Raw genomic sequence first — 17017 nt, forward strand, 5'->3', positions numbered from 1 at the left:
TTTTCCATTAATTATCAACACTTTTGACAACATTTGGCAGTTCAAATTTGAATTATACACAAAATATTCTTGTAATCAAATAAATAATCTAAATATAGTAAACATAAAGGATAATTTGCCAAATTTAAATATGATGTCTTTCACATAGTATGAGAACGGAGGAAAAAGTTTGGAGGTCGTTGGAGAAAGTTTTTGTATTTGTTTGCCGAGTGCCAAAGACGACACTCGGCAAAGTTTATTAAATGCCGAGTGGCTGTTCCATTACACTCGGTATTACAATATGTTTGCCGAGTGCCCCAATTTAGCACTCGGCGAAGCATAACGGTAACGGCCGTGGAAAAATGGGAACGTTCGTGGCAATAGCGTAACGGCCTTGGGGAGCTGGCGGGTGCGGTGCACGTGACAGCGTTTGCCGAGTGTCGACTGTAGGGCACTCGGCAAAGATCTTGTTGCCGAGTGTCCCCATGTAGGCACTCGGCAAAGATCTTTTTGCCGAGTGTCCCCATGTAGGCACTCGGCAAACAAAAGCATCGCCACCGTAACGGTCGTCTGCGGGTCGTCTGTTGGTGCAAGTGACGCTCTTTGCCGAGTGTCAACTGACTAGCACTCGGCAAAGTGTGTCTTTGCCGAGTGCCATATGGCTGGCACTCGGCAAAGAGATAGTCCGCCGAGTGTTATTTATTCGCCGAGTGCATGTTTTTTGGCACTCGGCAAATAGTATCTTTGCCGAGTGCTCGAGATTATGCACTCGGCAAATATCCGGGCACTCGGCATATGTCGGTTTTCCGGTAGTGACTGGAACATGGCGTTGTGGGCGCAATCGATGAAAACATCTGATCCCACTGAAACGGAGAACTCTCAATTGCACTTGTACATATTTAGGGCGTGTTTGGGAGCTAATTTTTGCAGAGTGGAATGCTCAAACAGGATTGGAGCGAGGGTTTTGATCGGAGAGGCGGACGGTGGGACGGAAGCCAATCTGGTGGCGTGCGTGGCTTTCCTTCGCTCGATCGCGTTTGGAAATGTTCGAGCGTAGACAGGCACGTCACACGTGAAAAGCCTCGCGCCGCCTGGACATTGCTTTCGCCTCCCCGGCTTCAAAACCACCAAAAACCCTAGCTTGGATCCAATCCATTGACTCCGGCCGCCATGCCGCCCCTGCCAGCGCCCCCGTGCACCACCGCCACGCGCTCCGCCATCGTCGCCGGCACGGTGACCGGGCACCACCTGCTGGACGTCGAGGGGTACTCGCGCACCAAGGAGCTGTTCTCCAACGGCGCCTGCACCAACTCCCTCCCTTTCACCGTCGGCGGCCGATCCTGGCACATCTCCTACTACCCCAACGGCCGCGACCCCGGGAGCGCCGACTTCGTCTCCATCTTCGTCGGTCTCGAGGTCGACCAGCTCTGCGCCGAGCCCGTGGCGGCGCGGGTCCAGTTCGGCCTGCTCGATCGAGCCGGGAAGGCGGCGCCGTCGCACACCCTGCACGCGCTGTTCCGCTCCACCGACGGCTTCTGCTTCGGCTTCCCTAAGTTCATCAAGAGGGCCGACCTGGAGAACTCGGAGTATCTCAAGGACGACCGCTTCACTATCAGGTGCGACATCACCACCGCCAAGAAGCTCCGCAAGGAGTGGAGGAGAGCGTCGTCGTCCCGGTTCCTTGATGTGCCGCCGTCTGACCTGCACCGACACCTCGGCGACCTCCTCGCGTCCAAGGAAGGCGCCGACGTCACGTTCCACGTCGCCGGCGAGACGTTCCAAGCGCACAGGAGCGTCCTCGCGTCCCGGTCGCCGGTCTTCAGGGCGGAGCTCTTCAGCCCGATGACGGAGGGCGGCGCCGCGGCCGTTGTCGAGATAGACGACATGGATGGGCAGGCGTTCAGGGCCCTGCTCGAGTTCGTGTACACCGATGCCTTGCCGGAGGACATGACCCCGGAGGAGGAAGCTGTGATGTGCCAGCATCTGCTGGTTGCTGCGGACAGGTACGGCATGGAGAGGCTCAAGCTAGTGTGCGAGGACAGGCTTTGCCGGCATGTCACCGTGGGCTCCGCCGCGACCATCCTGGCTTTGGCCGAGCAGCACCGGTGCCATGGCCTCAAGGACGCGTGCTTCCGGTTCCTCGAGCCCCCGGCTGTTCTCAATGCCGTAGCAGCAGCCGAAGGCTTTGAGCATTTGGCTAGAAGCTGCCCCTCTGTTGTGAAAGATCTAATCTTTAAGATCACTGACTGTTAAATTCTGGGGAACACACAGGTTAGTCGAGCTGAAAGGCAAACTACAGTTAAAAAGGAGCTATAGTTTGCAGGAAAGATGGTTCTTGTATACTGGTAATATATATGCATGCATTATATATTTATTATGCTAGTTTTAATTTGCGTAGATAGATCTAGCTTTCAGAAGTTCCTGTATTTCCTCTTTGAAAATCTATCCAAGGTCTGAATTCACCTTTCGCTGTCCCTATTGGCCATTTTTTCTAGCTCCAACAGTACTTCTTGCAAGGTGACCGTGCTTAATTATCTGACGGCAGCAAGGCTGTAAGGACATGGCTCAATTAGCTCATTGTTTGTGATTTTGGTGATTATGTGCCAACATAATTAATGGGCTAATAAGTTTGTGAGATCACATTTTGCATGATTTTTAGGTTCCATGAATGTAATTTGATGTGTTCAATTCGCTGGCGAGATACCCAAACCATATTGAAAAATCAAAGATAGAATAAATGACCGCCGCGACGATTTGGACAAGTGACAGCAGAATGAGCAGCACCGGTTAAACAGACGTTTAGCGATCGGTCAAACCGATGGTCATCGAATAAACTAACACAATGGTGTCGGTGCCTTGGGCAGTGCTTTTTGAAGATCAACTAAAGAACTCAGTAGCCCCGGTTAAACCGACGGTATCAAATCAAGCGTCGGTACATTCAACATGGTATTATTCAGAGAGCATGTCAATCAGCGAGAAGTCAAGTCTTCAGCACCGGTTGAATCGGTGACACGTCGGAGCAAGGCATCGGTTCAATGACATTAGCAGAAGAAGATGAAGTGCAATGACTATGTGACAGGTCCAGTGTGACCGGTTAAACTGGTACCCTAGCATCGGTTTAACCGATGACAGTGCAGTGCATATCAGAAGAATCAACGGCTAGTTTCGGCCTATGTATGACCAGTTAAATCGACGATATCCACCGGTTTAACCGATGCCTACGTAGAAAAAAGCATAACAGCTAGCAACGGCTCTATGTACTTGGTGGCCTATATATATGCCATCCTCCGGCCATTTTGGAGTTACTGGAGTCTAGAGGAACCCCATGCATATTGAAAAAACATCTCCAACCCATCCAAGTGCAAATTGATCAAATTCTTAGGCTTAGCATATACTTTGTGAGTGTTAGTGCTAGGATTAGCTCTTGAGAGAGGGTGAGAACAAGGTGTTGCGCCTTATGAGCTAATTCTTGAGTGAACCAACATGTATCTTGGTGCGTTGTCCATCCTTGGAGTCTTGGTGGCTCGTCGGCATGTCTTCGACCCTCCGGCTTGGTGTGGAGCGGCATCGACGACTTTGTGTGGGGGACGTGGAGACCCCCATTCTTTATGGAGAAGCTTCTTAGCGGAAAAGCGGGATCAAAATGACCGTGGTTACTTGACATAGCCTTGGTGGCGAAGTCAAGAAGAGTCCCGGAAGAGATTTGATTGCCGAGAAGCGATACTCTTAGTGAGTGCTTAAACAATGTGGAGTAGAAGTGGCTTTGTGCCTAACCGAATCACGGGATAAATCTCGCGTCAAGAGTTTCATTCCTCTCATTCCTATTTAAGCTTCTACATTTCATTCTTGCAACTTTTGTGCCTTTACGTTCATAGTGTAGACCAAGTTAGGATTGACTGTAGGTTGCAAAAAATTTTTGGAATGAGGGTTTCATATTAGTTGAACCGTAGTTGCACATTTAGATAGTATGTTTTAGTTTAAATTTTTGTGCAAATTAGTTGGAGTCATAAGCTAAGATTTTAAGTTGTCTAGTTCGCCCCTCGGCTTCTCAGGATACGAACACTCGATTACTTTTAAGGCCGCATTGGCCTGCATGGTAGGCTGTGCTTGACGCTCCAAGTTGTTGGACGTACTTAATTATATGGAAAAAGTGACAATTCCTGATATTCGTACTGTAGCATCACTGTTGCAAACCATAGATTAATTAGACTCATTAGATTCATCTCGCGAATTAGCACTCATCTATAAAAAAATTATAAACAGATTTAATTTAATACTCTTAAATAGCAAGATTCTTTTTTATGTGATAGAGACTAAAGTTTAGTTCCATGAAACAAACAAGCCCTTTCTAGTACGTGGGGTCCAATTAGCTAATGTTCTATTTGTATGGGATAAAATTAAAGTTTAGCCATAGCTAAAGTTTAGACGTCTGAATTTTGGCCGGCTAAAATTAGCCATCTTTTTCTAAATAGGCTTTGTTTGCTGGAGCTGCAACTTTAGAGCTTTTTTAAGAAGCTACTGCTCATTTTTCTTCCAAAAAGCCAATAATAGCATTTACTCTATGCTTTTAAATTTTTAGAAGAAAAAAACTACAAAAGCTCAGAAAATAGAGTTTTTCAACTTTCCACGTAAACTTAGTTTTTCTAGGGTTTTTTTTCGAAAGCTAAAGTTCAATATTTGTTTGAGCTTCTAGCTTTTCACGCTGAAAAGCTGCCAAAAACTCAAACAAACGAACAAACAGCCTCTCAGACTAAATTATATTTGCAGCATCAAGAAAGATCATTTATACTCCTATACCAAGCCTGCGTTACGATAGGATAACATTTGGGGTGGATAGTTTGATATTCGTGTGTTACAATAGGATAATATTTGGGAGGATAGTTTGATATTTGGGGAATTGTTGTTTTTAGCTGAACTCTGAAAGCTAATTGTTATTTTACCTTCACTTTCCGTAACTTTGTGATTTTACCACTATTTTTTTTTGAAAACGAAGCTTTCGTTTGTCTCTACCGATGGAATCTCAAATAAACGAATAAAAAAAGAAAGCTCCTTTGTAATAGGGTGGAAAGACAGTAATACACCTTCTCCGTTCACCCCTCGAGAACGGAACCGGTTCCTTGTAGTACTGCAGAGGGACTCGGTGCCACTGACCTGCGGGCCCCATGGTGCAGGGGACCACAGGTCAGCGGGAGAGTCTCCCTGCAGTAGTGCAGAGGAGACTCATCCCTCGAGAACCTCTCACGACCCTTCTCCTCTCTCTCTCCCGTTTCTTTCTATTCTCCCAATTCAACTGCCGCCGACGGCAGCAGGCAGGGGCAGCGACGGGGCCAGGCACGGGCTGGCGGCTCGGCGGCTCCTAGGCGCTGGCGAGCTGCCCGGCTAGGGGCGCGGCCGCGACCGCACAAGTCTTGGGCGCCGCGACCGCGCGGGCTCGGCCAGGAGCGAGGGCGCGGGCTTAGCGATATAGATTTCCAAATGGGCCGCCCGGCCCTAGCCTGATGTGGCCCATCGGGTCATCATGCCGAATTGGCGGCCTAGGCCCGACACTAAGACCTTTTTATAGGGCCGGGCCGGCACGGCGGCCCGACTGGCCCATCGGGCTCCGGCGGCCCATCTAACCATCTGGAGGAGTAGGCGGAGGCGGCGCTAGCCGTCTCGGGGGGCCGAAGGCGGAGGTGGAGGCCGCGCCGGCCATGGGCGCGCAGGGGGCCGGACGCGGAAACGGAGGCGGCGCCGACCGTGGGCGTGCGGGGGACCGGAGGCGGCGACAGCCGAGGGGGACACCAGGTCGTGGGCGTATGGGAACTGGAGGCAGGTGGCGGCCATCGAGGGCGCTGCCCAGGGGCGGCGGCGGGCAGCGCGAGCGTTGGTCGGATGTGGGCGACGGGCATGTGGTGATGTGGAGGATTTGAGCAGAGGGAGTGCCGGCTGGGTTGGGAAGAAAGAAGAGAGGGTAGGAATTAGGGTTTGATGATTTTATATGTGGGAGGGGAAAAGGGAAGAGGAGGTGGGGTGTTGGGCCATTGAATGTCATGGGCCGCTATCGGGCCGGCTCATTATCGTGCCGTGCTTCGTGCTGGGCCAGCCCGCGGCCCGATCGATCGTGCCTAGGGCTAGGCTAGTGCCGTGCTTTTTAGGGCCGGGCCTCGGGCCGCCCATCGTGCCCGGCCCATTTGGAAATCTATACTCGGCAACCCGGCCAGCCATCGGCGCGCGCGCGTGTCCCGACTAGGGTCGGCTGCCAGGGGCCAGTTCGGATCCTCCTCGATGCAGCGCTGGGAGGTGCAGAAGGGGTGGCACTGCCGTAGGGATTGTTGATTGCTGTCAGCATGACCAGTTCGAGGAATTTCGATATTTGACATCAGACACGCACGCCTCACATGATTTGATATTAAATTCGTAAACCTTTCAAAATATGACATCGGGCATGCGAATTTCAAAATGAGGGATTTCAGCTATTTTTTGATTTCGCGAGTTTCTATAAACTGCCTGTTTTGGCCCTAATCCAAATTGATTGGATCCAAATGGATCTGTGCCTCCCTCTCTCCCGTGTTCTTGTTCTCCCATCTCTCTCGGTCTCAACTCTCTCGCAGGCTGAGTTCAAAAAAAAAAATCTCTCTCTCGCAGGCCATGGTCAAGATGACGTACTAGAAGAGCACGGCAGCCTCGTACGTCAAGAAGAAGCCGCGCTCCTCGAGGCGGTGTAAGAGCTCCTCGCCGGCTCAGAGCTCCATGACAAGGTCTTGGGCTCAGCACGTCTTGACCTCAGCACGGCATCTCCCTTGGGCTCAGCACGTCTTGACGCGAGGAGACGGAGAGACAAGAACGGTGTCCCCGCCTCGTTCTTGACCTCAGCCCGAGAGGAGAGACGGAGAGACAAGGGAGAAGAAGAACAGTGAGAGAGAGGAGGGAGGCACGGACAGATCCAATTGGTTCCAATTGATTTGGATCAGGGGCAAAACGGATAGTTTAGGGGCCCAATGAAAAAGAAAACCATATAGAAATTTGTGAAATCGAAAAAGGAGCTGAAATCTCTCGTTTTGAAACAATTTGCATGTCCAGTGTCATATTTTGAAAAGCTCGCAAATTTAATGTCAAATCGTTTGAGGGGTGCGTATCTGATGTCAAAGATTGAAATTCCTCGACTAGTCCACAGTCCTGCTTGATTAACATGTCGTCGATGGCGGGCGTGGGGAGCAGTATGGCCGCCGCTGACCGGTGGGTTGTCCGAGACGGTGGTGCCCTCGGCGGCCGTGGTCTGCTGGCCAGCGACAGGTTGACAGGTGCGGGGCGCTGCGGAGGAGAGTGCCTTGATCTCGTAGGTCACGAGACGAGGCTTGGGGTTCTGATTGGAGAAATTTAAATATTTGCCAATGTTACGAGTGGCTATGGACCAGTTGTCCTTTTTAGAATGCGACTGACAAATTTGCCGTCCGAGAGAAACCGGGAGGGTGTGTTTCTAATTTTTGCCACTTTTAGACTCGTGCCAGTCCAGGTCACCTTGACAGCATGGATTCTCATAGGAAATGACCGTGCTGCCCCTCCCTTGGATCCCTTTACCCCCTCGGCTAGGCTCGCTCGTCAGCTCCATCACCTCACCGCTTCACTCCCTCTCTTCTCCCTCCGCCCGCGACACGGCGGCAGGCTTCTCCAGCGAATCCGAGCCCTATCGCCCATGCTCAGAACTGGCTCTGCCCCGCCGTGGCTTGGCCGTCACCTCCGCCTCTGCGCGGAGCTGCTGCTATCGCCGCGCGTTGCCCATAACTGCTGCTGCCGTGGGCGCTACCGCCACCCTAGGCTGCTGCTACTGCGAGCGCCGCCGCCGCCCAGAGCTGCTGCCGCGCACACTGCCGCCCGAAGCTGCGGTCCGGCTGAGGAGGGAGGAGGGTGAAAGCATCTAGGCCCCTAATTCGAGTTTTGGTAATTAATGACAACGGTTTGTGGATTAACGATTTTGTTTGAGATAATGAGTATAGGTTGATCCACGGATGAAAGAGATTTGGTTGTGAACGTATGGAGTTTTGGAGATGATGAGCAAAGCTCGGGCTCAAGGCAAAGGTATAAAATAGGGCTTTTGTATTTTACCGGTCACAAGGCATTTAGTGGATGTAAAGTGACCGGATTTGTTGGATAGATAGCCGTACTATCAAGAGGGGTTGTGTACTCATGCTTGACGGGTCTTTAGTGCCATTTTGCTCAAAATATCTAGATGCATGCATGAGGGCTAACGACGTTTTGAAAAGATTTGAAAAACAACAAGTTTGAGAGCTGACTGCACAAGCGCAGACAGTCCGCCCCCTGGGGTGCGGACGGTCCGCAATCGTTCCAGAAAGCATGTTTGGCTCTGGTGGTTTTTAGAGGTGACTGGCGGACAGTCCGGCCCAGGTGGGCGGACGGTCCGCATCTCTAACTCAAATTGTACCAGAGAGGGTGTTTTCTCTGGTTGGGCTTATGATCTGTGCGGCGGAGATGGTGCTGATATGGAGATGATATGGATGCTGAAGCACAGGGGCAAGATGGTGCTGATGATAGTGATGATGATGCTCACATGGGAGCAGCTGCAGCTCAGCATGTCATGCCACCACTGCATCCTCCAGTACAGCAGCAGTGGGCTCCTCTAGCTGGCTACTTTGACCCTTACTTTGCATCCATGCAGGAGAGCATATCCTCTCAGATTGCGGGGTTGGCTAGTCAGATGCGGAATCAAAATGAACCTCAACTTCCAGAACATGCAGCAGCAGATGTTCCAGCCCATGATGGCTCAGATGCAGGGGGTTCAGGAGAGTTTACACTCAGACATAGCAGCTCTTCACTCACGCTTTGAGGATTTGCCCTCTTCTGAGCAGTTTGAGCAGCTTGAGCAGAGGCAGGAGCAGCTAGAGCAGCGCTTTGATACGTTCAGCACAGCTTTCACCGGGTTTTCTGGCCACTTCTACTCAGTATTTCCGGCTCCAGTGCCGCCTCCAGAGTTCTACCCGCACCAGCCGTTCTACCCACCACCACCTCCTCCACCGCCGATGGATTGACTTTCTTGGTAATTGATGCCAAAGGGGGAGAAGGAGCTTTGGAGTGCTTGGATCTAGGGGGAGCTCATGGAGATCATTCGCTTTCGGCTTCCGCTTGCTACTCGTGTTTATTTGTGTTGAACTATTGCATTACTTGTTCATGATTTGTGTCTTGCATGAACTCGATTTGAGACTTGTGTTTGGATTTGAATATTTGGTTTGTAATGTGTGATGAACTATGTTGGTTTGTGTTACTCTTATCTATTTATGTTCATCTTGTGGTTGTGAGGTTGTGCTAACCAAGCTAAAATTCATATCATATATATCTTGTATCTTGTATGCCTCGATTTCCATTTGTAGGGAAAACTCCATCAAAAGTTTCAAATATATATATGTGTACTTGGTATTCATGCAAATTTATATGCTCATATCAAGGGGAAGTTCTCTCTATTCATCGAACTTGGTGAATTTATTCATACCATATTCGGAAATTTTCAAGAAAATGAGTAAGTTCTTCCAAAGTTAAATTCCAAGTCCACCTTATGCCTAGTGTATAAAGTTGACTTGAACACTTTTATCACTCCAAAATTTAGTGTTGTCATCAATTACCAAAAAGGGGAGATTGAAAGCATCTAGGCCCCTAATTCGAGTTTTGGTAATTAATGATAACGGTTTGTGGATTAGCGATTTCGTTTGAGATAATGAGTATAGGTTGATCCACGGATGAAAGATATTTGGTTGTGAACGTATGGAGTTTTGGAGATGATGAGCAAAGCTCGGTGTAAGGATCACCGGGGTGTCCGACCCTAGAGGGGGAGGGGGTGAATAGGGTCGCTGATCGCTTTTCTATCCTAGGGCTCAATCTAATTGCATAAGATAAACCTAACACGTCCTACACATGCTAGTTATGACTAAGGTTTATCTATGCTACCCTCTACTTACCCCAAAAGACTTGCAACCTATAGTCAATCCTATTCAAACTAACTAGGAAAGTAAAGGTAAGCAAGAAAGAGTAAATGCGGAAACGTAATGCGGTAAGTAAAACGGTAAGGGAGAGGATATGCAAACTCCCGTGAAAACACCAAGACACACGATTTAACGTGGTTCGGTTAGGACACCAAAGTCCCTCCCTACGTCCACGGCCACTTGCTCACAAAGAACAAGTGTGATACCGAGTCTCTTCGCTTGATCACCGTCTTGCCACGCCTCCAAGGCTCCCGACAAGCAAAGGCTAAGTGACACCAAGTCACAAAGACGAGGTCACCGCCACCGTCTATCTCGAAGCGTCACCACGGCACCGTCTTCACTATCTTGGAGCTTTAACACCAAGTAGGGGCCTCCTTCCCCGCACAAAGTGTCGTTGCCACTCCACACCAAGTCGGAGGGTCACACGACGAGTACAAGTGTTTGCTTGCCGCAGCAAGACTTCTCTCAAGGGAGCTCTCGTAAGAACTAATCCCTAATCAAGCACTAAGCACTCTAACAAGTGTGCTTAAGCCTATATGATGTACAATGAAGCTCTATGGTGGTTGGAGATGATCTTTAGCTCTAGTATACTTCTTTGAACTCCAGCACACTCAAATGGTGCGGCCTTGGGGGTATATATAGGCAGCACAAGCAAATATAGCCGTTGGAGAAAAGCTGCCAGAAATGTGCTTAACACCGGTTAATCCGATGCTCCCCAAATCGCCATCGTCGGTTTAACCGGTGATACTAAACTGCCCACTGAAAACTAGCCGTTACGTGTACGGGCAATCAACCGACGCAATCGACCGGTGTATGTAATGTTAGCGTCGGTTTAACCGGTGAGTGCAACTGTCCTCTGATCCTTGAAAAACAAACTCTCTGGACAACTGCACCGACGCCATTAACCGGTGCATCATCGGTTCATCCGATGTATGCATTTTCCTTGGTCTGCTTCTGCCATTGCACCGACATATTCAAACTTCCTATCGTCGGTTCATCCGGTGCCAAACCCTAGCCCGCAGGCCATCTCTGTCATTGCACCGATGAGTACATTTTGCCTTACGTCGGTTCATCCGGTGATACTAAAACTCCCAGACGTGCTCAAGTCAATGCACAGACGAGCGGAACCCCTGTAGGGGCGGCCCTTCGGGCCTAGCTTCGCCTCTCTTCTCTTTGTCATCACTTGAACCTAAAAGCCTGAGTATATCATCTAAGCAAACACATTAGTTCAAGTGTTGCGTGTGTCATCAATCGCCAAAACATTATATTGAAATATGGCATGAGAGGTCATTTTCGCTACAATCTCCCCCTTTTTGGTGATTGATGACAACACAACCAAAACAAGCAAGATGAATTTCAAGAATATGAAGTTGATACCAATTTGAAAAGTTAGAAACTACTTAGATTGCTTGGATGACATTTCAATGCTCATTTTAAAGAGCCCTTGATACCAATTGTAGAAAGAATTGTAGACCAAAGGCTTGTGTGTGGTTTGAACTATATGAGCAATGAAAAATTTGTACCTTAGTCCATGGGATCATCAAATTGCACTTCTCCCCCACATTGACTAAGTACCTCCCCCTATCACCATGCATCATTTTGCATTGCATTTTCCATTCCTCCCCCTTGCTAATGGCATCACTTGCTTGCTTTTAGGGTACATTTTCTCCCCCTTTGTCATCAAACACCTAAAAGCTTTATAACCACTAGCAACAAGGATCATTAGTAGCAAAAGAAATTTACTAGTGATAGAGTGTTATACCAACTAGATTAGGCATATCTCCCATTGTTTGAACAAGCTCCCCCTTTTTCAAAACTTGTGGCACCTCCTATCTTGACATCCATTGTAATACCAATTGTGACTTGTAGGGGTAGTGTTCAAAAGAAATTGAATTCATGGAGATAGCTTTAGGTGACTAGCCATGCCTCCCTATATCATTTATCTCTTTAACCTTTTGGGAGTTATGGCTTGGTCTTCTTCCCTTGTCCAATCTTTCTTGATCCATTGATACCAAATGTAAGGTTAATTGCAATGTGTATTATCTTGATATCGAGGGATTGAGTGTATTACCATATGGACAAAAAGGAGTGTGACTACAACAAATAGCACTTGTAAAGCATGTTAGTCACAAAAACTCAAGCTATAGAGTTAGCTCCCCCTAAATGTGTGCATTAGTGTTTGAATCACTTAATCAAATGTATGCACTTGTAATTCACATAATGGGGATCAAACTCTATAACTTGAAAAACATGACACCAAATGAATACCAAGGATAGAATTGATACCAATTATAGACTTTGGTATTTTCTTTCGAAAATATGTGTCATGGTGAAGCAACGGTTTTTGCCCATGTAGGTTGCACTAGATAAGAAGTTAGTACCAAAACAACCTACCATATGATATTTCTAGGAAGGCATAAAAGATACCAAATGTAAATACCAATTGTAAAGATAAGATCATGCATTCCTAGAGAGGCATTGAGCTACAATGATGCATGAAGGATATCAAATGAATTTGAGATCATCCTTTTACCTTGCTCATTACCTCATATGTAGGGGAGGGGAATTTGGGTTACTAATCTTTAATCCATAACTTGGCTTTCCTTTATCTTTGCATGATGCATCCCTACTCATGCATCCCAAACCTTGTCAAGCCTCCAAATTCCCCGTTGCTTGAAAGCTTACTACCATCCAATGATGGCTTGGCCTCCCTCTAAAACCATGATTCCCCTTTGCTTCTCCCTCATGACTTGATTCACTTAGGTATTTCTCCTTGAGAAAATATCTTTCTTTGATCCACATTTCTCTCCCTTTGGAATCAAATCACTTAAAAGTTCTTGTTCCTAAAAAGGTCTTGCAAAACAATATAGCTCAAAAGAAGATTAGTATCCTAGGGAGTTGGTTCATGACTCATGATCCAATTGTATGATATCAATGAAGATACCAATTGAGAATTTACTATGGTGGATCACAAAATCACGAAACTAGCATGACATGAGCCAAGCTTTCCACAAGTATGTGCACAAAAAGATAATGTGAAAATCAAGTGCACAAATAGATGTTATAACTAGAAAGCTTAGATCATATCATGCATGGAGGTAGCTCCAAAAAGGATAAGAAATTGACAATAATACCAATTTAATAAGTTTAGAACCTAGCATACCTCCGGGGGAACAACTTAGTTTACCTTGCATGTACCAAAAAGAAAGTGACTTGCAACCAATTGAAAGTCTTTGAAGGAAGAGTACTTGGTACACCAAGGTTGAGCAAGTGTATGAGCACATAGCCTATGAACTTAGATATGAGCATTTAAGTTCAATAAAGCATGGCTCAACATGCATGAAGGCACAATTTATCTAACCACTCTTATAGAGTTGTTTGTTCACATTGATTGTGAGAAACATTCTCTTAGAGTGTTAACTTCTCGTGAGACTACAAAAGATAAGCTAGCAAACATGTTAGTCTCAAAATCACAAGCTATAAAGTGAACTCCCCCTAAATGTGTGTATTTAGTGTTTGAATCACCAAGCAAATGTATGCACATTGATTTTTATACAATTGGGAAGTTTACCCTATAGCTTGTGTTCATAGTACACATAAGAAATACACACCTCATGAAGTCCGTGTACCATGAAAGGTAACCTTGTGTAGCTTTCTACACACTTATCAAACCATGTAGGTTGCTCATGGGTTAGAGTCATGGCACAAGCAACCCACCATATATAACACTAGGAGATGCAAAACAAGCAAACATCCTAGCAAAAGCAATGGAGCTACATGATGCTTGAATTGAAATCTAGCTACCATTACCTTATGGGGGACTTGGGCAACAAATGTCCAAGTTGTGAGCTTAGCTTGTTTTGGCTTGAACCTTCACTTTAACTTGTAAGCTAAGCATCCAAATCCCCCGTTGCACTTGTTTGGTGCCTAAGTCTTAGGAACCCAAACCTTTTGAGAGCCATCCATGGTATGAATAATATCCTTGGGCACCCAAATAGGTTGGTTCCATCCATATGTTCTCCACCCCATGACATGAGCCACCACCTTGCCATTCTTCTTCTTTTCAAGTATGTAGTGGTTGCTTTTTTGCTTATTCTTGTGGGTGGGCTTGGTGTACATGTAGGACGCCTTCAAGTATGGAGATGTGCTTTTCTTGATCTCCTTAGCCTTCTTGTTCTTGTTCAAGTTCTTGGGCTTGCTATTTTCTTTGCCCTCTTTCTCCTTGCATTGGTAGGACTTGTGGCCTTCTTTGTGACACTTGAAGCAAGTCACGGTTTCTCCCTTCTCAAGCTTCTTCACGCCCGCGGAGGTGTTATCTTGAGAAGGTTGGACTTGCTCTTGAGTGTACTTTCCTTTGAGCCGCCTCAAGTCCGTCATTAGCCTTTCTATCTCTTGTTTAAGCTCATCATTTTCCTTAGCAATGAGATCATCACAAGTTTCTACAATCACATTCTCATTGCAAGGGGTTAGATCACAAGAGGTAGACGCATCTACCTTGTCAAAAGAGATAGCACAATGAATATTGCAAGGAAATGATTTATCCGATGATGATTCACTTTTAGACTCAAGACTCTCATATTTCATTTTAAGTTCTTTATGCTCATTGTCTAACAAATTGAATTTGTTTAGCAAGTTCTCATATCTTGAGACAAATGAAGCATGAAGTTTTTCGTTAGCCTTGAGAGCTTTGATTCCTTTATTTTGTTTAATGAGATATTCTTGTTGATTATGGAGAAGAGTCATCATCTCACACATTTCATTGGTTTCAACATCGGATTCATCATTTGAGGAGGAGTCATCACTTACATCGTTATTACCTAGTGCCATGAGACACATGGGAGGTGGTGATAATCTCCGAGGACGATGGGTGGTTGAGCTCTTGGAATTTTTCTTGTGACTTGAGCTTTCACCACTTTTCTTGGGCTTGTGGATGGCGGAGAGAGCTTGGGCTCTTGACTTGTTCTTTTTCTTTGCCATCTTCTCTATCCCAACCGCACTCCCTTTAATAAGTGTTTTGTACCCAAGCTCATAGAGCTCATGTACATGCTTGGCAATCTTGCGGTTGTGGTATAGCACGGCCCTTGGGTATTCTTCATCACTTGAACTTGATTCATCATCACTATCTTCGTCATCCTCTTCTTCTTGTTCACTTTCACTTGAGCTTGATGAGTCTTGTCGCCTTGGTTGATGCTTGCATGAGTGCTTGGCGGCGAGACTCTTTTTGCTTGAAGGAGAGGTGGACTCTTGCTCTTTCTTCTTTGTCATCCCCATACTATACTCATGGGCGATGATTTGATTGATGACTTGGTTTGGTGTAAGCTTGACCAAGTCTTCTTTTTGCAAGATCGTGTTGATGATGTTGTAGTCGGGTTTGCGAAGGCTTCGGAGAATCTTGCGGTTAATTTCCCCATTATCAACTTGATTGAGACCTAAGGCATTAATTTCATTGACAAGAGTATTTAATCGTGAGTACATGTCATGAGCATTTTCATTCGGAAATTGCTTAAAGCTACTTAGCTCCTCGCCGAGAATATGGTATTTTTGATTGGCCACATCCTTTGTGCCCTCATGATTCTCGACAATTTGCTTCCATAGCTTATGAGCATTTTCATTAGCAAATATACGATTAAACACACTATCACATAGAGATGACAATAGAATAGATTTTGCAATGGCATCATATTGTCTCTCGGCCTTATTCTCATTTTTCTTGCCCTCTTCGGTGACACGCCAAACATCAAGCCCCCGGGCTTGAAGATGTGCTTGCATAAGCACTTTCCAACGTGGAAAACCCGTGCCATCGAAAAATGGAGCCCTATCGGTACTCATCCCTTCCCCGGACATATACTCACTCGACGGTTAAGTCGACGGGTCTCCTACGAGCTTTCTCACAAATTTACCAATAGAATTGGCTAATCCTCGTAAGAGGTGTGAGACCAAGCTCTGATACCAATTGTAAGGATCACCGGGGTGTCCGACCCTAGAGGGGGAGGGGGTGAATAGGGTCGCTAATCGCTTTTCTATCCTAGGGCTCAATCTAATTGCATAAGATAAACCTAACACGTCCTACACATGCTAGTTATGACTAAGGTTTATCTATGCTACCCTCTACTTACCCCAAAAGACTTGCAACCTATAGTCAATCCTAATCAAACTAACTAGGAAAGTAAAGGTAAGCAAGAAAGAGTAAATGCGGAAACGTAATGCGGTAAGTAAAATGGTAAGGGAGAGGATATGCAAACTCCCGTGAAGACACCAAGACACACGATTTAACGTGGTTCGGTTAGGACACCAAAGTCCCTCCCTACGTCCACGGCCACTTGCTCACAAAGAACAAGTGTGATACCGAGTCTCTTCGCTTGATCACCGTCTTGCCACGCCTCCAAGGCTCCCGACAAGCAAAGGCTAAGTGACACCAAGTCACAAAGACGAGGTCACCGCCACCGTCTATCTCGAAGCGTCACCACGGCACCGTCTTCACTATCTTGGAGCTTTAACACCAAGTAGGGGCCTCCTTCCCCGCACAAAGTGTCGTTGCCACTCCACACCAAGTCGGAGGGTCACACGACGAGTACAAGTGTTTGCTTGCCGCAGCAAGACTTCTCTCAAGGGAGCTCTCGCAAGAACTAATCCCTAATCAAGCACTAAGCACTCTAACAAGTGTGCTTAAGCCTATATGATGTACAATGAAGCTCTATGGTGGTTGGAGATGATCTTTAGCTCTAGTATACTTCTTTGAACTCCAGCACACTCAAATGGTGCGGCCTTGGGGGTATATATAGGCAGCACAAGCAAATATAGCCGTTGGAGAAAAGCTGCCAGAAATGTGCTTAACACCGGTTAATCCGATGCTCCCCAAATCGCCATCGTCGGTTTAACCGGTGATACTAAACTGCCCACTGAAAACTAGCCGTTACGTGTACGGGCAATCAACCGACGCAATCGACTGGTGTATGTAATGTTAGCATCGGTTTAACCGGTGAGTGCAACTGTCCTCTGATCCTTGAAAAACAAACTCTCTGGACAACTGCACCGACGCCATTAACCGGTGCATCATCGGTTCATCC

The 17017-nt window shown here is 46.9% G+C and overlaps 1 protein-coding gene across 1 annotated transcript; it reads left to right on the forward strand.

The window, feature by feature from the left end:
* The first annotated feature begins 927 nt into the window (after positions 1 to 927).
* Positions 928 to 2353, forward strand: LOC120651000 (BTB/POZ and MATH domain-containing protein 1-like). The gene has a single exon (XM_039928324.1). The coding sequence runs from the start codon at positions 1150 to 1152 to the stop codon at positions 2230 to 2232; it is 1083 nt and encodes a 360-aa protein (XP_039784258.1). The 5' UTR covers positions 928 to 1149; the 3' UTR covers positions 2233 to 2353.
* Positions 2354 to 17017: the final 14664 nt, after the last annotated feature.

Source organism: Panicum virgatum, chromosome 9K (assembly GCF_016808335.1).
Source record: "Panicum virgatum strain AP13 chromosome 9K, P.virgatum_v5, whole genome shotgun sequence".
In the NCBI taxonomy this organism is placed as follows: domain Eukaryota; kingdom Viridiplantae; phylum Streptophyta; class Magnoliopsida; order Poales; family Poaceae; genus Panicum; species Panicum virgatum.